This window comes from Peromyscus californicus, unplaced genomic scaffold (genome assembly GCF_007827085.1).
Source record: "Peromyscus californicus insignis strain IS unplaced genomic scaffold, ASM782708v3 Scaffold_24__1_contigs__length_46423439, whole genome shotgun sequence".
Taxonomy (NCBI): Eukaryota; Metazoa; Chordata; class Mammalia; order Rodentia; family Cricetidae; genus Peromyscus; species Peromyscus californicus.
In genome coordinates this window covers 36302910-36324816 of record NW_026294535.1, presented here as the reverse complement: position 1 = coordinate 36324816, position 21907 = coordinate 36302910, and the positions used below count along the sequence as shown (strand labels likewise).

Genomic DNA, 21907 nt, shown 5'->3' with positions numbered 1-21907 from the left:
CTACTTCCACCAAAGCAGGACCTATGGCATGCCTGTTTCATCATACCTTCCAAAAACACTGGGAAGCTTTAAAAAAAAAAAACTAGATGAGGGGCTGGAGAGATGGCTCAGCGGTTAAGAGCATTGGCTTCTCTTCCAGAGGACCCAGGTTCAATTCCCAGTCAACCACATGGCAGCTCACAACTGTGTGTAACTCCTGTTCCAGAGGATCCGACACCCTCACAGAGACATACATGCCAGTGAAACACCAATGCACATAAAATAAAATAAAAACCACATTCATAAATAAAAAGCTCTCTAATCACACATATACAAGAAATAGTTATCTGAATCTTTAAATACTAATGTTGAGCATAATTCTGAATATGTGTTAAGTGTTTAGATGTCCTGTTTTCTGGCCCTGTCACTTCCTTATTTACTCTGTACTTCTTATTCCCTCAACACATGTTACTCCATTATCTGGTCATGCTTCTCTATAAACATTGATAACACTGATAATGTTTTTCTTCTGTGTGTGGTATGTATGTTTGGTGTGTGTGTGTGTCTGCCATCTGTGTGTCTGTGTGTGTGTGCCTGTGTGTCTCTATGTATGTCTGTATGTGTGTCTATGTGTATGTGTGTCTGTGTGTGTGCCTGTCTGTGTGTACATCTGTCTGTGTGTACGTCTGTGTGTGTCTGTGTCTCTGTGTGTATCTGTGTCTGTGGGGGTGGGGTGGGTGTGTGTGTGTGTGTGTCTTTGGTTGTGTGTGGCTGTATGTATCTGTGTCTGTGTGTGTGTGTGTGTGTATCTATGTTTGGGTATATGTATGGATGTCTGTGTGAGTGTATGTGTGTGTGTATGTCTGTGTGTGTAAATGTGTCTATATATGGGTGTATGTATGAGTGTGTGAGTGTATGTGTGTGTCTGTGTGTATCTGTGTTTGTGTATCTCTATGTGTGTGTCTGTGTGAGTGTATATATGTGTCTGTGTATATCTGTGTCTGTGTGCGTGTCTCTGTGTGTGTCTGTGTGTCTGTGTATTCATGGGTGAATGCAGTTGCACATGTTTGCAGGTGTCTGTGGAATCCAGAGACCAACATCAATTGTCTTCAACTGCTCTCTACTTCATGATTCAAGACAGGGTCTCTCACCAATTTTAGAATGGATAGCCACCAAGCTCTGGAGATCCCTTGTCTCTGCTCCCACCCCAGCACTAGGGTTACAGATACATGTCACCATGCCCAGATTTTACCAGTCTCGAGAGATCCAAACTTAGGTCCTCAGCAAGTACCTTACTCACTGAGCCATTTCCTTGGCTAAAGTTTGATAATATTTTAAATGTTACTAGTACCACTATATAATACATCCATTTATGTGTATACACGTATATTCATGTGCATGTGTATATATCTACACACATACACAATGAAGAAAAGTGAGAAAGTACAGGTTAAGGAGAGAGGAAGAGAACATTTCAGTGGTAGGGAACCTGCTTTGCATATAGCACCAAGAGAGGGGGGGAAAAAACACAGATAAGGAAAAAGGAAAAGAGCCAGCCAAATTCTCAAACTTTATGCCTAAGCACTGCCTGCCCACAGCACACATCTTTGCTCTGTGTAAATACTATGCTTGAAATACCACATGTGGAATGATATATATGAACATACTATTGTATTTTTCAATGGCACTCCATCTTATCAAATACTCTTCATGACACTTTCAATACAGAGGAAGACTGTCGTGGGTGACGGAATGGATGGTGGAACCAGACAAGTGTGAGCTCAGATCTAGCCTCCAGCATCCTTTATGATTCAGCTTCTTGAAGACCTGTACTTACTGATGAAATGAAGGCGACATCAATTGCAGATGAAGGGTTGTTCAAATCAAATGAAATAATATAAGCTATTAATAAAGTGGTGATAATAGAGTCTTCAAAAGTATTTGCCAGGTTAGTAAGGTGAAAAGTTACTGTGCCATATATATATATATATATATACTCTGTGTGTGTGTGTGTGTGTGTGTGTGTGTGTGTATACCTGGGTGTGATATGCCCTGTGTCATGTGTTCACATCTTTTCCTTTATTCTACTGGTGAGTTTGTTTTCCTTATTGCTTCTAATTCATTCATTCATTTATTGACTCAATGATTTATTAAGTGCCACTGTGTGCTTGTTTTATATAGGATATTGAATTTTTGTCCTTTCTATTCCTTCTAGCTTACTATTTGCCTTTTTAATTCTGTTTGTGGCAAGAGTCAACATGTAAGACTATTAAATTTTCATGTAACTTATGATATTTTCTCTCAGACACATGCCTTTTTTAAAATATACTCACGTCTTCCTTCTTTACCCTTAGGGTTTCCTTTACTATTTGGAGTGGAAAGAGAATAAATCCCTGTTAAATATGTTTAACATAAGATGGAGAAAAAATAATAATAATTGGCTTCATGCCGTACCAACCTTATAAAATGTTCACTGTACAGTATAACAGGCTTCTCAAGGTCAGATCTGGCTGGTCTATTCTGTTTCTGGCAAATACCACAGCAGAGGACATATAGTTAGACCTCACTAAATGCTGAATTTGCTCAATGAGAGAAAACGGCGCTTTCAGGAAGGGCGCCAGGCTTCAGAGCGGGGAATCAAGACTCTCATTAGATTGACACTGCAGGAACACTGAGAAAACATCCAGAAGGCCCAGAAGTCAACATTCTGCATGACTAAGGCTCTTCTGTGTAAAGAGAACCAACACATGCTCTTAATATGTATATTCAAGTCCCCAAAACTATGGCTGCTGCACTGGGCAGTATGTCTCCAAGTGTCTTCTGAGCTGCGTCCTGTAGCCAGGATGCCTCAGCTGCGAAGGAGTTTTGTGATCAAATTAGCTGCTGAACATGACTTTATCTTTCCTCCAAGACCTGCTTACCAAAGGTCGGTGGTACCAGTTTTCACAGGCGACAGAATGGAAGCTAGGGTCAGCGCTTGGCCGAGGTGCTCAGACAGATAGTGGAGAACTAGAAAACAGGTCAGTCATAGAAAAGGAAAATAAATAGAAATCAGCATTCTGGTTTCCAGGGGAAATATTGGCTGGAGAAGGTTTGCATTTAAGGTACAGAAGAAATTCCATTGTCTGGAGGAGACAAGAAGCAGGTCGGAAGTACTCATGGATGCAGAGAGAACTTGGGTTGTAGCCTGGTACGGGCAAAAAGTAAATGATGCTGGAAAATGATGGGCCCAGAACAGGATGTGGAAGACGCAGAGCCGGATGATAGAATACCATGACTTGGCACCAATCCCAAACACCAAAAGTTAAGCTAGATCACAGCACCTGGGACCCTGTGAATGCTGATCACCTTCTGCCTCAAAGGCTTGCTTATTCAACACTAGTTTATTACCAGGGGCTTGGCCAAACCACTCCGCAGAAAGATGTTTTAACATTCTACTAAAGATCTGTGTGCTGTGGTAGAAGATCTAAGTGTGAAGACTTTAACTCACACCCTAATTCCAGTGATTTCAGTGATGTGTAGAAATCTCGTAGATAGGCAGCAGGCTCCCTTAATCCGGCTGTGACTGTGACTGAGTGCCATCTGGGCAAGGTGGTCAGCTCTGATCTCAGGAGCAAATCCAGGGCTCCCAGGCAAGCGTCCCTACTTCTTCACGCTCAGAGACTCAGCTCAAATGAGCTAGCCATGGATCACAGTGAGGTCGGGGACAGACTTCACTGTCAGTGGTTCAGGGAGCAATGAAGTTGCTAATGATCATAAATAATAAATGATATCAACAGCACAGGGAATCTCAGCAGGCGAAGGGGCTCTCCCAGACCTCAGCTCAGACAGCAGCGGCACTAGACTTCCTGTTTCCTAGAGTGTTTTTTGCCTGGTGGTGTTTTTATCCGGAAACATGAATTGAAAAGTTGAAATAAGATCCAAATCTTTGCATCTCTGCAGATTCTCTAATGCTGAAAGATAACAGCTCATTTGGCACCTTTATTGTCCCGCTTTACCATCAGAGGAAAGCCGCCTGCTGTATAAAAACACCCTTCGAACGACGGTACTAACAGAGAACTGGAAAGCCGTGAGTGGAGAGCTGGATCACAGTCTGAGTCACTTAGCAGCAGCAGAGTAAACGGAGCCACGAGACAGTAAAAACAGTCCTTTATTCATGTATGCATTATTCCATCGTGTTGAGGGCCCTCGAGTCTCACCCAAAATAACTTAGATATAAGTTCCTGAGTTCCGTTCATAACTAGTTTTCAGTGGTTCTTAACAAATGGTTCCTGCATTGTCCAACGTCTACTTTAGCAAGAGAGATTGGGGAAGATCTCCCTTATCTTCCTGATGAGATACTAGAATGTCCAAACAGTCTGGAAGCCACCTGTAAGCTGTCTTCAAGTCATTGCATCATCGACAATAGCTGGGATACCTGGGCCAAAACTGTACAGAGTCTTACACTAATGTGCGTAAATCTCCTTCCACTCTTCCGTAGCTACCTACCTTGGCTGAGGACCAAGCGCTGACAGGTGTTTTTACAGTAAAGATGGAGATGTGCATCCCTACAGTTCATTTATGAAAGAAGAACTTGAAAGATCAAAGAGTTGCCCGAGGCCACGGAGTCAGTAAGTGCCAGAGTCACCATTCAAACCCAAGTCCATGACAAAAGCCAGAATCTCTGTCCAGCAGTACAGGCAAGTTTTCAAGATTGTTTCCCCATAATGGAAAGTAAAAATTTGCTCAGGGAATGCATCCTCATCTACTGCATGCCATCTAAACCTAACTGATGGGTTGCATGAAGAAGAATCCATGAAAAGCATGTGATTCCCTTGGTTAGTATCTGCAGGGAAGGGATGGAGGGGGTTAGATTAATAAACCAAAGAGTGTAGAAAAAAACACCTGGGACCTGCCAGGCTTGGGATCAGCAAAAAATATAGTCACCTCAAGCCAATTGCTATTCAGATATTCCAGTGCTGGGGGCTGAAGGAACAAAGCAACCTGGTACCTTGAAATTTGGAAAGAAACAGGTGGGAAACTGAGAGAAAATAGGATGGAGGACTTCAGACAGCAAAGGAACACTAAAATGCATCCAAAAACAAAAATGAATTTCTGGGCAGTGGTGGCGCACACCTTTAATCCCAGCACCCGGGAGGCAGAGGCAGGTGGATCTCTGTGATTTAAAAGTCAGCCTGATCTACAGAGTGAGTTCTAGGACAGTTAGGGCTGTTACACACAGGAAGCCTGTCTCAAAAAAAAAAAAAAAAAAAAAAAAAAAAGACAGTGTACATGTACTGAGAGTCTGGGAAAATTTGTTAGCAATATGCTCTGATGAGGGAAAAAAACAAGTATCCAATTAAGCCAACCACCTTAATCTAAGTAAGATTTATGATTACACTAAAATTTGAGACTATCCACCATGTAATCAACTGTATCTAAAGAGAAAAATGGTGTAGCTAAGAATGTATAAACATATGACATACGACCTTAAAATGAAGGCACAATGCTATATAACGTTCTAAATTATATATCTATAATGTATGCATGTATTACATATATAATTTTACAGATACTCTAATAGGTTTCTCTATAACTATGCTTTAAGCAAAGAAATTGACTAAATACTTATTTCTTGTGTTTGAGGTTCAAAAAAAAACAAACGGCACAATAAATTATTCAATTAAAGGCTATTTCTATTTCATTCCAGAGTGAATAAAGTACGTTGAATGGGCTTAGGAAAAAAATAGTACAATCTACACTAATCTTCATTTTACTGGCATGTTATTATACACCAGGAAAACCAATCTCAGAGCCAGGAGCAGGCTATTAGATAGATAACGTCTGCAGCTTTCCTCTAAGATACAAGAACGAAAAAGAAACAGTATAGTTGAAGAAGTATGTAAACTATTTAGCTTTGCTTTTTAAACCATCTTGCTTTGGGCCTGGTTTTGAAGTCTTCTGAGTGATATCAACAAAAATATTTTCTCCTAAGTCATTTAGATAATACAGTTTATCGGTAATGCTCCCTATATCCGCTGTACCCTTGACTTTACATCGTTCTGTCTCTTCGCAGGGGGAGGAGATGAGGTCTGTTTCTTCCCTTCCACTGTTTTGCATCATGCCCTCTCATTTTTATCTCATTTTCTATTCGCCTAGCAAAGGTCGAGCATCCATACTGTGCCTTGCACTGGGGTAGGGCCGCACAGATGTAAATCAGGAGACTGGGACACGATGGCTGACAAAATAGTCCTATCTCAGAGGGAACGTCAAGAGAAAGTTGTCCTCTGTCAAGCGTCCCTCTGTTGTCCCCCTGCTTTAGAGCATCAACCTTACCATTAACAGAGGTATACTGTAGCCGGAAGCTGCTTTCATCATCAAGGGGTATTTTCGGAAGACCAATGTGTGGTTCGACAGTGGTGGATAAGAAGCCCACTGCTCATCCGCCCCTCCCAGTTGGGTAAAGGAGATGCGGGTGTAAGGTTTATTTAGCTCCCCAATTCTTCCTCAAATGTGATGGTTGGTGGGGGGGGTGGGGTGGCGTGTGGTCATTTCATTCTATAGCTGTGATAAAGTATCAAGACAGAAAGTGACTTAGGGAAGAAAGGGTTCATTGGGCTGACAATTCCAGGTGACAGTCCACTATTGAGAAGAAGGCAAAGCCTGAACTCAAGCAATGAGTCACATCCCATCCACGGTCAAGGGCAGAAAGAAACGCATGGCGGCTCCATGCTGCCGCCGATTTGCTTATTTATTTATGTCACTAGCGTTCTTCACTCTGAGGCAGTTCCCAGCCATGAAGTGACGTCACACGCCTTTAGCCTAGGTCTTTTACAATAATTAACAATCAAGACAGTCTCCCCCCAGGTGTCGCCACAGGTCAACTTGATCCTAAACTCTCTAGCCTTCAAGGACGTTTAAGAGTAAAGGATACATTTCTACCTACATATTACTCAGCCTAAGCAACATTTAAATCATATTTGCATGAACTAACTGCTAGAAATACAGTCTCCAGACAGGGGCTCTACAATGTCTACTCTAGCATTCCTGCTACACAACAAATCTCACCAAAATGGAGCTGCCATTTCCCAGAGCTCACAGATTCTTTAGGTCAGGAATGAAGAGAGGTCACTACAAAAATGGCTGGTGAGTAACCCATGATGTCCAGAACCTCGGTATAAAGGCCAATACCCAAGATGACTCAACAACCAGGGATCCCAATCCCTCTCAAGGCTCGCTGACTCCCTTGCCTAGTACCTGGCCTCAGAAGACCAGACATCCAGAGCTGCCACCTAGAGAAAATTCAGCCTGCCCATGCAAAGGAGATTCCTCCCAGCACGGTAGCTCCATGAGGCCCAGTCACAGGTATTCCATATAACAAGGGGAAGCCCCACCAACTTCTGTATCCCAGCCCCAGGGCATCACAAGGCATCAGCCCTTGAACACTGTTGGTTAAAGCAAACACAGGCCTGACTGTATCTAAACGGAGGAACATAGGTACTCAATGAGAAAAATCATGAATAAAAAAATAATGAGAGGTCAGGGCTGGGGAGGTGACTTAGGGGTTAAAATACGTACAACAAAAAAAGCAAGTGTGAAAACCAGAGTTCTGATCCTGGGTGAGCAGGCAGAGAGGGGATCCCCGAAACAAGCTAGCTAGCAAGACTAATCACGTTAGTGAGCTCCGAGTTCAACTGAGAAACCTTGCCTCAGTAAAGACAGTGGAGAGAGATTGAGGAAGACATTATCAGCCTTGGCCTCCAGACACACATGCATACCCATGCATGTGCACCCACATACACCAGTGAATCTACACACATATGAACACACACACATGCACACCCTCACCTCACCCCAATCTGCCCCACACACACAGCACATAAGCATGAAAAAAAAATTGGAGATCATGTTTTTAAAACCGGCTACCTTCCATTCAAAATTAGTAGCTTCTAGACACCAAGAGATAAAATTTATAGAAACATAATAAAAACCACTGAATATTCTTCTATTCCTGCTCACTATAGTCCGAGTATCTGCATTCACTCGAAATCCATACATATGCTTAATCCTCCAACATGGCTTTATTCAGGGATGTGGTCTCTGGGAAAGCAATTAAGGCTAATTGGAGTTTTAAGAGTGGGACGTGGATCTAATAGGATCAATGTCCTCCTAGGAAGACACACAAGAGAGTAAGTCTTCAGAGTCAGCCCCCTCCCTCCATTCCCCCCTCTCCTTCCCCCCTTCCATGCATAAGAAACTCTTAGCCTCCAGATCTGTAAAGAAATTCATTTCTACAGCTTAACTTACCCAGTCCACCAGTCATGGCCTTTTGTTAGAGCACCCAGATCAGACTAATACACTGCCCCCTCTTTTTTATTTATTTATTTTATCAGTATGATTTATATTAGGGTAGGGGTCTGAGTCAGTGCAGTCTCTGAATGTAGAGTTCAAACGCACTCAATAACTTCCCATGACTGTGGGTGGGGGGAAACAGGGTTACACTTTTTAGGGCAGGGCTCTTCTCTATGTAGCCACACATCAGCTCACTGCACAGCCGGATGAGAGTCTTTCTGGGTAGCTGCAGCCCTACAGGTGTCTGATTCGAGCCTGGCACATTTTCATTCTCATAACTCAACTACAGGGAGCGGGGAGTGAAACAAGCACAAAGAAGCTAAATTTATATCGCCTTGTTCAAGAGCTTCGTTTGACGAAAGTGCTCCCATACTGGAAAATTATACATTTAAAAGGAAACATTCAGAGTCTTCTGAAAAACCCAATTTCGAATGCCACTCTTTTAGTTAATAATCCCCGAAGCTTCTGAAAAGGGCAAGGTAGAAATTCCTGTGACTAATTTTGGCTTCTTGAGGAGATCCGTGCCTTCCTCTCCATCTTCCCTGGTGGAATTTGTGAACATCAGTAAGATATAAACATTAGGCATCATGAGATAGCAGGAAGGGAAAGTATTCACAGGTTAAACACAGAATAAACAAAGGGCACCTACCACATCATTGTGTAAAGTGCTTCCCTGCATTATTTTCTTCTGCTTTGCTGCCATTTTTAAGTGAACCAATGGGTAAAAAAAAAAAAAACCACATTCTTCATCTTTTGTTTAAATGATGAATTGAACCAAAAAAGACATAAATTCTAATAATTCATTCTGTCAAACTGTATACAAGATTTTTATGTGGCCCACGATATCCTGTATTCAAAAGCTAGGAAAATCAAAGATAATAACCCTTGAATAGTCAAAGGAGGAGGAAGAGGAGGAGGAGGGGGAGGAGAGGAAGGAAGGGAGGGAGGGAGGGATGGAGGGAGGGAGGGAGGGAGGGGAGGAGTAAAAGATTGATTCTGTAAATCCATATAAGAAATCTTGAATACATCTCGTGATGTATTCTGTGAATCTTCACTTGAAATTTAAGGCAAGCCTTTTAAAAACTGCACTGATATCAAACCAAGTATGGTGGTTTACATCTGTAAGATCAGCACTTGGGAGGCTAAGGCAGGAGGATTACTGTAAGTTCCTGGAGAGTCTAGACTACAGAGGGAGACCCTTATCTCAGAACAAAATGTCAGTATTTATGAGGAGTCACACGGTGCTAACTCTGAGGCGAAACATGCCAGTTCTGCTATGCCTGTGTCAGCTGAGGAAATAGAGAAGACAGATTTCTAGCCGAACACTCGAGAAAGGCAAGGGTGTAAGGTTGGCCAGTGAAAGGGGTTGAGGGGGAAACTGTCTGCCAGCTTCAAGCTGTGGATGCCATCTCCGGGACGCTAGACCATTGGTCTCTACTTCCTTTAGCTCTTTAGAGAAGTGGCCACTTCACACAGAAACAGGAACTTTCCTCCCTTTCACCATCCATTCATCCTTTGGGTCCCTGTCTCCTCCAGTTTAAGTTCTCGAGTCACTGAAATAACTCCAGGCCTAGAGCAGGAAAGAAAGAACAAGGTAGGAGGCGGCAGATCCGATGATGTACATCCTGAAAGCTTCCAATTTTCTTGATAGATGGGAAAGGAAAGAAAAACCAACGCCTGTATAAATTGGAGCACATTAGAGAATACAGTGGGCAAAGACAGCACCGTCTAGCATGCAGGTCCCCAATTTGACACATGCAGGATTCAACACGGCAATGGGCAGATACAGTGGCGACATTTACAGAAAGCGGCTCAGGCAGATGGGCTGGGGACACCTCAAAACAGTGGTGCCCCGGCTCCCAGGAGGGAGACAGAAGTGCTGATAGAAAAGGCATGCGGGAAGGCCCGTGGAAGGTCACAGACTCACAGATCTCCCAGGCAGACACAATGATAAGGCCCAGGAAGAGCAAATCAGCTGCCAGGGTGACATTCAAAAGAATAAGAGGGAGCGGACTCATTTCAGTGGATACCAGGGCATACTGCCCAGGTCCCAAGCATGCCAAAACCAGAGGACTGGATACAATGAGGGCCACGCAGTGAAGGGATGAAATGCCCTTCTCCCAGCATCACACTGAAGCATCCTCTTCACACGGGCACCATCTTGGGGCAGGAAGGAAGCACTCAGTAGTCACAGAAACTATAGAAGAATGTTTAAAGTGGGACTAATGTGCTCTTGATCGACAGGTTCAGATTCCATCTTCAAGGGCAACAGAGCTTCCAGGTGAGGTAAAGGCCATCACAGAAACTGTGTTTCATTTTTCTACCTTCAAAGTCGTGGGTACATTTTATACGGGCTCCTCCCAGGGCTACTGATCTCAGACTCTTCACTGTGTACATGCGCTCTAACGTAGTGCTATTTAAAGTGTGGTCTGCGAGCCAGGGTACATGTTACCTACTCACGGTTAAATAAGTAGGTGGAAGTGAAGAAGTTCCTGCTGCCAGTTGACAGGATAGCATGCTGATCTGTGATTGGTGGACTCGTCTCACCAAATGGTGGAGAGACACAGGCAGCAGGCCCGGGTAGGTGACTTGCAGCACAAGACATTGTACAGTTTGACTTACAGTTCAACCTGCGACTGACTAAAAATAGTCCTTCACCACAAACGTAGATCAAAAAGGACAAGGGTAGTGTGCAGTCTAAACGTGACACCAATTTCAAAGCTAAAATTGGGTCTTATATTTAGGATCACCACAGAGGACATTCCACGTAAATGATGTGTTTATGACCAAAAAAAAAAAAGAAAGAAAGAAAGAAAAAAAAATCAGGTAGTATCACAAATTCAGGTAGAAAAAAAAAATAAAAGGTAGCAACATTACTTTCTGCAATAACAAGGATAAAACGCGGAATTTAGTTTCAGCCAAATACCAAAATGCATGTAGTGAATGTTGTTGTTCATTTCGATGTGACTGATTTTGAAGGGTAGTATTTGTGTTTCGTCTGCTTGACTTTGTGGTCACAGTGCCATAAGCCCCAGGAGCCTGTGCCTAGTTTTCTATTAGTAGATGTTTAAATAGCATTATAAAAATGAAGTAGCAGCAGAAATCAGCAAAAACTTTTTCCTTACTCCAAAAAGTTACAAGCATGGTTTCAAGTTGATGGTGATGGTCTTTTGGATAATGGGGTGAGGTCAGGGAACTCACTAAGGAGAATCGGAATCAACAGTAGGAAGCAGAGTCCTCTCTGCATTTGAGCTGAACTTTCCCTCTGTAGCCAAGGACGTCATGGGCAGGAGAGTTTAACAACACCATATGCATTGTATCTTAGATGCACCATGTGCCTTATTTTGTCACACACACTGCTACAAAGGTTATAGGGTTCAAAAGGGAAATTTTTGTTTGCTTGTTTGTTTTGTTTTTTGAGACGTGGTTTCTCTGTGTAGCTCTGGCTGTCTGGAACTCGCTCTGCAGACCAGGCTGGCCTCAAACTCACAGAGATCCACCGGCTTCTGCCTCCTGAGTGCTGGGATTAAAGGCGTGAACCATTGCCACCAGTCAAGAGGGAAATCTTATGGTTCCTTTGGACTTCCCTTTGGAAGACTAGTAGTTAAATTTTTTAATGAAGTTTTTTTTTTCATTATGTTTTATAAGACAAAGGTAACTCAGTAACACCCTCATTTCAAGATGGCCCACTAACGTGCAAATGTCCTTCAAGAGTCTCAATCTTTGTCAACTTCCCACCATGTAATACAGCCGTTCGCCTCTGAACACCACCAGAGCCGTAAGCATGTCAAGAAGTATTCTTACTTTACTGATGAGAAAAATTAAAGGTGCTAGAGGCTGTCCATCCATGGCAAAAGCCAGGAAAATCCTGAAAAATAACCACTTGAGGTTAGTTGACTCCTGAGTCCAGAGTAAGACGTATATTAAGACTATCCATAGAACATTCGGATACTTTCAGAGTGCGACAATAATAAAAAAAAAAAAAAAAAAAAAAACTAATTCTACCAGAAAGGAAGATGCTTTTGTAAAATAAGCTGCTATCATCCTTTTCTTTTGGTGGCAAAAAGTCACTTAAATCTCAAATTGGTTTTAAAAGACACACATATCGGATAGTAGTTATTTTTCATTCATGATCAGACAGCATGTGGTATATAAAATATAACAAAAAGAGTAAAAATGTGAATCCCTACTAAACTATACCCAGACTGGTGAATAGCCACTCTGGTGGTCCTCCATTTGACATTCTTGTAACAGACATCATTAAGTCTACCCGGAAAGAATATCAGGTCCTCTATAGAGACAGAGTTGAAGGCCAGCCTGTCTATATAGGTAGCAAGTTCCAAGGCAGCTAGAGCTACATAGTAAGACCTTGTCTCAGAGAGAGGGGGTGGAGGGAGGGAGGAGAAAAGTAGAGAGTGAGAGGGAGGGAAGGAGAAAGGAGGAAAGCAGAAAAAGAGAGAAGGAAGAAGGAAAGAAAGGAAGGAAGGAAGGAAGGAAGGAAGGAAGAAAAAAGTAAGAGGATAGAGAGAGGGACAGAGAGGGGGAGAGGGGGAAAGGGAAGGGGGAAAGAGAGAGAGAGAGAGAGAGAGAGAGAGAGAGAGAGAGAGAGAGAGAGAACCAAATCAAGGCAGCAGCCTGCTCATTCCCTGACTTTTCCTTTCACAGCTTCCCTCTATGGTACCCAGGTAACCTTTCTAAGAGACAAATAGAATCCAATTACTCATCTTTGGACAACTCCACATCCCCTGCTGGGTAGTCTGAACTTTGTCCCAGCACAGGGAATGCTCCATCTTGCCTTCTCCAGTCTCATGCTCCTCTCCTCCGCTGTGGGGGGAAGTGAACCCTCCTACTCTACACTCTATAATCCCTGTCTACACTTCAGTCCGCCTACTCAATACTCCATACACACGGCCACTACCTACACTTCAGTCCCTTGAGAAATCACTGGCAGTCCCTGGGATAGCCTGTTCAGTGATGCTCAGAAACACACCGTTCCTTCCACCCTCTCCCAATCTTCCGGAAGCCTCTCCCCCTTTGAAGATGCCCTACCCTTCCTCCCTGCCACCTCCACGGGCTTCTGTCCTCACAGCATCTTCCTCCCCTGACCCAGCACGATCATTCTCCCTTACTCATCCTGGCTTACTCTTCCTTGGTACCAGGAAGGGCAAAGAGACAGCTGCCAGCCAAAGGTCATGCCCCGGGCTCCACAACCATACTTAACCATCTCTTTAAAAAACAAAAACAGCAACATGGTTTTCTCATCCACACACCCATCCTGGCAGCTAGTGCCCAAGAAACTTCTGCAAGGGAATGAAATGGTCTTGAGGTTGTCTATGGCCTCACTGAGTTTTTCATCTTTGTGAAAAGAATCAGGTTAGACAACATGGAAGAACCTGGCCTTGGAAAGCCAGCTTATGATGTTTGTAAAAAATTAAAAAAAAAAAATCTTATCATCTCATCATCTAGATAACCTAAGGTGCTAGGTTTAGGGATCATGAAAGACTGATAGACAGCATGAAAATAATGAGAGTTGCCATTAGTGGGCCTGGGTGGAGGCAGGATGCTCCCTAGAACTCTTTCAAGTTTATTAATATCATTTCATTGTTACATAGAGAGACATTACTTGTCAGAGTGGGCTTCCACTTCAGTGTCATTTATTGTCAAATTACTTGCTGTCTACCACCTGTGCTGAAGCCAGGGACTCGATCAAGGACATTAGTCATGCCGTCTCCACATCCCTCATTGGGTGCCTGCAGGTTAAACACTGTTGAAATGAAGGACGGTAGGACATTAAATCTGATGCATTTTAATTGCTAGATATATTTAGACCGCACTGACTTTCCTGTAGAGCTGACAGCCCCTCCACTACTCGGGGCATCTGCACAGAGGAACCCTGTATCAATAGATTTCTCCTAGTCACACTTAAGAAACTTCAGCAGTTCAGAAAGTGAAAGTTACGTGAGCCTCAGCCCAGAATCGGCTTTGCCTTTCGGAGTGGATGGCAGCCTGACAGGTGGATTTCTATTGTTGCTCTTGCATTTGGTGTTACTAACTACTCTTGCAAGTTAATGGAAAACAAATAATTCTCAAATGCCTTAAACTGTCTGCCACTGTAGAGCACTTAGCACAACAATATTAAATCCCATGGTATTCAGGTCTCAATTTCCTTCACTGGTATGAATTGATATTTCTTTTGCTTCTGTATAAGGAACCAATCAGGTTGCTGCAGGAGAAAGCATTACCCAAGGAGGTCCCTTTGTTTGGCCACTGGTAGCCAGGCTGAGAGTTCAGATATACGGCTTTAATTACATAATATGTTTGGCAACAAAGCAAGAGCACAATGGCCACGACAATGCAGTCATTTACCAGCTCACAACAGCAAAACAACACCTTGTTCTCCTTAATTCTTGCCTTCATAGCTACTACACTCGGAAGACAAGGAAAACTATAATAATGCCGAAACCTTGCTGGAAAAAGCTGTTCACCTAAATGAGTTACTTTAAGCTTGTCAAATAATTCTACTGAGAAACGTGTTGAGCCAAGTGTGGCGGTGCACACCTGTAAATCCTAGCATTTGGGGGCTAAAGAAGGATAGGGAGATCTAGGGCAGCCTGGATCACATGGAGAAACTGTATCAAAAATTAAATAAATAGGGCCTGTGAGGTGTCTCATCAGGTAATGAGAACTGTCTGTGCCAAGCCTGGTCACCTGAATTTGGTCCTTGATGCTCACATGCTAGGAGAGAACAGATTCCCACCAGCTGGCCTCTAATCTCCATACTCAGGCTGTGGCATGGCCCCCCATTCACAAAGTAAATAAAGGTAACATGAGTGAATAAATGAGTTCATTCATGTTGTCATCTTTACTACTGAAGTTTGTATGTCTATCTTCCAAAGTCAGTGTACAGAAAGTAATATATATATATATTTCACATATCGGTAACTTAAAAAAAAAAACTGTCTCATGAATTCACAATGAAAGATTTGCCAGTAGTGTCCTTTGAGTGGAATAGTGCAAGATGTTATATTGTGCTAATAAAAGGCTACAGAGTTTCTCTAAGGAATTGTAACTTAAGTTCTTTTTTAATTATCTCTTTTAGAAATTAGTACTCAGGGTATTGACTTTGTGACTGGAAGCCAACGTGTTGACTCTGGGCCACAATATCTTCATGTGACAATAATAACTACCTTACAAGTATATTGGAACCACAAAATTGCACCAAGTCACACATGCAGCATTTGGCGGTGTCCAACACAACATGGGCTCTAGATCTCTTTACTTTCCTCCCTTCTCCCACACAAAGCCCACCGGTCAAAATTCAAATGTCAAGCTGGCATTTTATTACACAGGGCATGACATGATGTCATCAGGTGTCCATATGACATAGAAATAAAACAGACCAAGGGTGTATGTAATAAGGGCATACTTGTTAACACCCTCCCCCACCTTTATAAAAACTAATAATATATAAAGACATCTACATCTCTCATTGGCCAAAATTCATGAACAAACCCTAGACAGTAACTTCTGTAACAGAAATGCTAAGGGACATTCTCAAGTTCATGTATAGACCTCCAAAACACACAAGAAAAAAATAAAAACACAAAGGTATGAAGGAATATAAAAACCAGATGCCTTTCTCCCTGGCAAGCATAGATGGTCATATAAAATGCAGCAAGAGCATCTTTAGAAGTGGATAATATTTAAATATCCCATTACACCTAATATTTCAAATTTAAAGAAAACACCAATTAATTATTAATTATTGCCGCAAAGTAAAGTAGGAAGAGGTACGTTTACAAAAGAAAGATGTTAGTCTTCCTAAGCAGCACATCTGATCTTGAATGCTCACTACACATTGTTCAACTCTAATAAACATTCACTAACCAAAGCCTCACAAGTCAGAAGGAAAGCCACAGGCAGAACGGCAATGTTAATTACAGAGGTACCTATGCCTTTGTGCTGAGATTCTCCTCAGCAACTACATTCCTGTTACAGAGGAACAGATAAGAAGCAGATGTGAAACAACCAATCAACTGCTTAATTTAATTTGATTGGAAGGGATATTAAAGAGAGCATCATACTCTTTCTTCCGCTCCTAAAACATTTACCCAGTCTATTTGGTGGCTTCTCAATGGATGGGGTTTAGCGGCTTGAGCAGAAAATGGGCAAGTGGGGAGGACAGAGAAATGTGTTCTGAATTTTAATCGTATGTCACCTCACGTGGGTGAGTCTTCATGTGTCATCTTGGAAGTGGCTGCACTTACCAAAACAACCCATATGTTGCAGCTTCTATGTTCAACCCTGCATGCAATTGCAGTAGCTCATTCAATATTGTCTTGACAGAGGCCTTCAGGGCAAACCCAAGCTATGAATGGCATGTAGGTAAGACACAAAATTACATAGATTAACCAAAACATTTTTGCATGTGGTAATACCAGGAAAGTATGCCCCCTAAATTTTTTGTGTGTGCTGATGCACTGTCATTCCTCAATTGTCTTTCTGCCTTCCCCCCACCCCCCTTTGGTTTTTCGAGACAGGGTTTCTCTGTGTAGCTTTGCGCCTTTCCTGGATCTCGCTCTGTAGCCCAGGCTGGCCTCGAACTCATAAAGATCCGCCTGGCTCTGCCTCCCGAGTGCTGGGATTAAAGACATGCGCCACCACTGCTCGGCCTCCTCTGCCTTATTTTTGAGACAGGGTCTCTCACTGAACCCAGAGCTCACCCGCTCAGCTGACCACGCTACCTAGCAAGCCCTAGTAACCCACCTGTCTCCACCTCCACCACATCACAGTACACCTGGCTTTAAAAAAAAAAAAAAACATGGGTTCTGGAGATTGGAACATGAATCCTTGTGCTTGCAAGGATGCTGACTAAGCCATCTCCCCAGTTCCTCCCATCCATCTGTGAACTGAAATAGCATCTTAAACAAATAATGCTGAGTTACATACTCGTTCAGATATGTGGACCTGGAGGAAGCTAGCATCTCATCTAAAATTTGGGCTACAGTCAACACGTAAGATTTAACTAAATGAAATGCACGCAGACTAAAGTTGTATGAGAGCAGTCTCCACAACGGGTTTTAGAAAGGTAAATGTGAAAATGGGGGTGGAGGAAGCATGGAAAGAGCAGCACATTCAGCCTGCCTTAGGATTGGACACAAGACACTAGAAATTGGCCTTTTGGTTGATTGCCTCCTCAAACAATATTAAAAAACGTATGCATGCCATGTTCGTTATTTTTCTGTCTGGCCTGACTGTTTAATCCTTCTGTTTATATTTCAAAAGTACCAAATTCAATACTATTTGAATCACTTAAAGTCTCAGGGTGGGGGGGTGCTCAATACAATGTTACTTCAGGTACAAACAGAAAACATCAATTACTCAATACTTTATAATAAAATTTTTGCCCAAGGTCCTCTGACAGATTTACTGAAAGTCATGTAAGCATCTCGACTCATTTACACACACACAATACATTCACATACACAAATTCTAGGTTTGAACGCGGTATCTAAAGAACAAAATCATTTGTCCATTCTCAATAAGGCGAAAAGACCTCAAAAAATACAACCAGATATATATAAACATGTATGTACTTCTATACACACTTGTTGTTTAGAAAAACATCTTATAAGCAAGAAAAAAGACTCATTAAGAAAAAAAAAAAACGGCACCAAAGTCACACACATTCCCTGTTTCCTCCTGATGGAGGAGCGAAGGCAGACCAAATTTCTGATTCAGATTTTATATACTGGAGGAATTCCGGTCTTATCTCAGCCAAGCAGATTAGGTGATCAGCTTTCAAAGTTACCATATTTTTCTAAAAGACATACAAGTACATTTTGTTACAATGCAAAAAAAAAAAAATATCTACCCACTTACTTCAGCATTCTGATAAAACCTGGGGGCAGCGCTGTGATTTTTTTTTTTTTTAAATCAAACTGATGCACTTAACATCAGGTGCGTTGCGGCGTGTGGCTGGTAGGACAGTCAGTGTGTGCTCGACACAATGCTTCCTCTCAGTGCTTTTACCTGGTGATAAATCATTGGCACCTGGAGCTGCACTTTTTAAAGTCCGGTTAAGTGAAGCCAGATGCATTTCTGAAGCAGGGGGTACCAGGGGAGGGGGTAAATCCATGGTCCCATGCCAGAAAGTATACTGGAAATGAATGAACAAATCTAATATGGAAGCGGGTTTTTAAAGGGATAAATTCCCTGAGTCATTAAACAGGCTATCAACCAAAGACACGCTGTGCCACCTAGAGAGAAACTGGAAATTGTACATTGGTTCTTCAACCGTAAGCATTTATTTCAGGAGCCTGAAACTTTTGGCATGACCAACCAGGAACCCAGCCACAGTCCATACCAGCTCCCCACGCTGCAGAATCAAGTTCTCTTGGCGGGGGGGGGGGGGGGGGGGGATGTCTTTTCTGCACACCACATTGGCTTCCTGCTTCCCTCGCCGCCCACCCATGCAGCATCATTTAACCTCCAGCACCAACTGTTAGCCACACTCATAAAGACCCTGCATCCTGAAAAGCCATTCAATTCTAAAGCATGTTCCTTGAGCAAGCCAGGGCAGGCTGGAGTAAAGGAGACTATAAGCCCTGGTGGACCTTGACAGGCAGGCATCCCTCTGGATACTGCGCACCCCACGGCCCCATGGGGCCTGGTAGGAAATTTTGGTGCACTCGGTACATCATATCCAGGTTACGGAGCTAAACTCCTGGCCAACCACCACTGCACAACCCAAACACCATAAAATGACAACAGAAACCAAGCATTGAAGGTGCAGAAGGCCTTCAACTTCACTCTCTCCGCAAGTCACTTCAAAGCAACGTGCCCGGTACACTAGCCAGGCTGGAGCATTAAAAGGTCTGCAAGCCACCTGGCACCGAGAGCCATCTCTTACGAAGAAAATAGCCAGTAATTATGAAAAGCCCGCAGTCCTACGGTATTAACTAGAAAGCCGGGACTGCGCTGGAGCATAACTCATTTCCTAGGCTGTCACTACCAGCCCCAGACCCCTCAGCCTGGGCACAGCTCTCCGTCTCCCTTCCCCCCGCCACCTCCTCCAGCGACCCATGGCAGCGCCCCCTTCCCGCCCCCACAACTCTTCCCCCTGCTCCCTGCTTTTCCTCCTGCTTTACGAATCTCCAGCAACTTCGGGCTTGGCAGCACCACCGTAGCCCAGCCAGAGGCGGGGACACCGCGAAGGCGGCCGCGGCAGGAGTAGGAAAGTTTGAAAAGTCACTTAAAACACTGCAAGATTCTCCCCCACCCCCAGCACCCGAAGCTCCCACCGCACAGACCGGAGCCGGGGCTCCACGTGCGAGCGGGCCCGGGAGCAGCCGGAGTTCCCTCTAGGTCCTCGCCAGAACCTAAAAAAAAAATCTTTCCCCAGGCGAAAAGTTGCTGGCTGCAGCACCGTTCCCCGGCCCCCTCGGCTCCCCGCAAGACCCCCAAAAACCCCTCTCGGAATTCGCAAGGTGCCACCTGGCCTGGAGCGCGGCCCCCTCCCCGGAGGGCGCGGCGCCCCTCCCTTGCCGGCCCGAGGACAGGTCTCCCGGAGCTGGGGGGCACAGGGAGGCACCGGGGGCTCCCGGCTCGGCCCCCAGGCTCAGCCTCCAGGCTCACCTCTCTCCTGCTCCTCCGCTTGCAAGCAGATGGGGATGTTCTTCTTCCAGCCCGGCATGGTGGTGTCTGCTCCCTGAGCTTGCTCCCGGGGCTGCTGGCTCGCTCCGCACACTCGCTCGCTGGTCGCCGGCCGGCTCCGGGGCTCGCCGCGCCTCCTTGGCTCACGCCCTCCCGGCCGGTCGCAGCACGCCCGGGGCTGCTCAGCGGGGTTGGGGCGCCGAGGCGACTCCCCGACACATTGAGGCGACGCCGAGCGCCCAGCTGCTCGCCTCCAAGTCGCCGGAGCTCCCCCCCACACCCCCGGGGTGGCAGTGGCGGTGGCGGCCGGGCCCGGGCCGCGCGCTGACGCGGGCAAGAGCGGGAGGGGAGGGAAGCGGCGGGGCGTCTGCAGCCGCGGTGGCGCGGTGTGGCCGCGAGGCCGGGGGTTGGGGGGACCGGAGCAGGCCGGTGCAGGACCGCCGAGCCCCCGGAGGTGGGCGCCGGCGGGAGCTCAGGGCTGGCGCCGCCTCGCTCCGCTCCTCCTCCTCCACCTCCTCCTCCTCCTCCTGCTCGCCTCCTTCTTCCCCCTTCCTCGTCCCTCCGCCGCCAGCAGGTGGGACTCGGAGCCGCCGCGGCCGCACAAAAGCTCCTCAGGGCGGGCGGGACCGAGCTGCGGGCTCCCGGGGCGCCTGTCGCCGCCGGAGCCTCTCCTCCCCCGAGACGCGCGCGAGGCTGGGCGAGCACGGAGGGGCGCGCGCGCTCACACCCTCCGCGCCCCGGCCGCCGGCCTGCCAGGCGCGCCCGGCCCGCCAGGTACCGGGAGGCTGGCACCCCGCCGCGGCTGCGGAGCCCTCGGCCGCCCCTCCCCGGGCCCGCCCGCCCCAAGCCCGACCGGCCGCTCAGGCGGCTTCGGCGATGACCTCGATGAAGCAGGGGGGCAGTGTCCTTCCCTCAAGTCCCTCCTTCTCGCCGCTCCCCACCCCACCCCGCCCTGCCCGTCGCCCCCCTCCCCCAAGTTGAGACTCGCAGCTCCGGATTCGCTAACTTCGTCTTCCACCTAGGGCCCTGGCAACTTTCGGGAGGGTCAGCGCCGGTCCCCAGGGGTGGGGACGGTGGGAGTGGGGAGTCCCTTTTGTTTTAAACGGCTGCAAGCAGACCTGAGCGGAGTGAATATTTTCATAGCTGTCGTCAAGTATAGGAAGGGTTTTATGATCAGGTTTTATGATGAGTTTCTTCCTCTTGTCATAGGCTCACAGCAAAATCAGTGGAAATGAATAAAGGGGAGAGGGAGATGGCTTTGTACTGGAGCCTGGAAGATTCTGCCTGAGCATGGGGGCTCTTCCTTGGGGTTTCAGTGGTGTCCAGAGGGACCTTTGGCAGCGGTCTGTCTTGTACAGGAATGCCATCCATCTCCTCAAGCCTGGGCCTCTGGCTGGGAAACGACCATGCCCTCCCCTCCTATCTGATATGTCCAGATGAATTTGGAGTCTCAGTGTCTGTACCTACTGGCGTTGGTTTTGTTGGGGGGGGGGGGTTTCTCCTCTGCGGTTCATGTTGGCCTCTGAAGGAACTGTGGTTCCTCTCTCTAAATGAGGGCATTGGCTCGTGCCAACCTCCCCTCTCTCCTCTTTTGGAAGCATAATCGCACCACACTGAGCGATAAGGTCTCTCCTCCTGCCACCTCATAAGCAGTCTTATCAGGCAGGGGACGCTTTGTACCTGCAGTGGCCCCTTGGCTGAATGGTTGGCTGTCACTGCAGAGCTGTCCAGCTGCCAGAAACCAGAGGCTATCTCTCCTAAGAAAAGGAAAAGACTCTCAGGGCCAGGGCTTCAGCACAGAGGATCTGAAGGGGTAAGGAGAAACAGAAGCACCACATCCCAGGGGCTCCTCAGAGGAGCTGTTGCTCAAACCTTTCCAGACTCTTGGTAAAGTCCAGAAAACAGAACGGTCCCTTGTCAGAAGTCTTAGGATAAATTTGGG

The 21907-nt window shown here is 45.6% G+C and overlaps 1 protein-coding gene across 2 annotated transcripts in view; it reads right to left on the bottom strand.

Moving 5' to 3' along the window:
• Nucleotides 1-20380, bottom strand: part of Grip1 (glutamate receptor interacting protein 1) — a 644324-nt gene extending 623944 nt beyond the window's left edge. For both annotated transcript variants that reach the window (XM_052753454.1, XM_052753458.1), the window contains exon 1: nucleotides 19948-20380. In XM_052753454.1, the coding sequence (XP_052609414.1) occupies nucleotides 19948-20005 (58 nt within the window). In that variant the 5' untranslated portion in view covers nucleotides 20006-20380. The remainder of the gene's footprint in view (nucleotides 1-19947) is intronic.
• Nucleotides 20381-21907: the final 1527 nt, after the last annotated feature.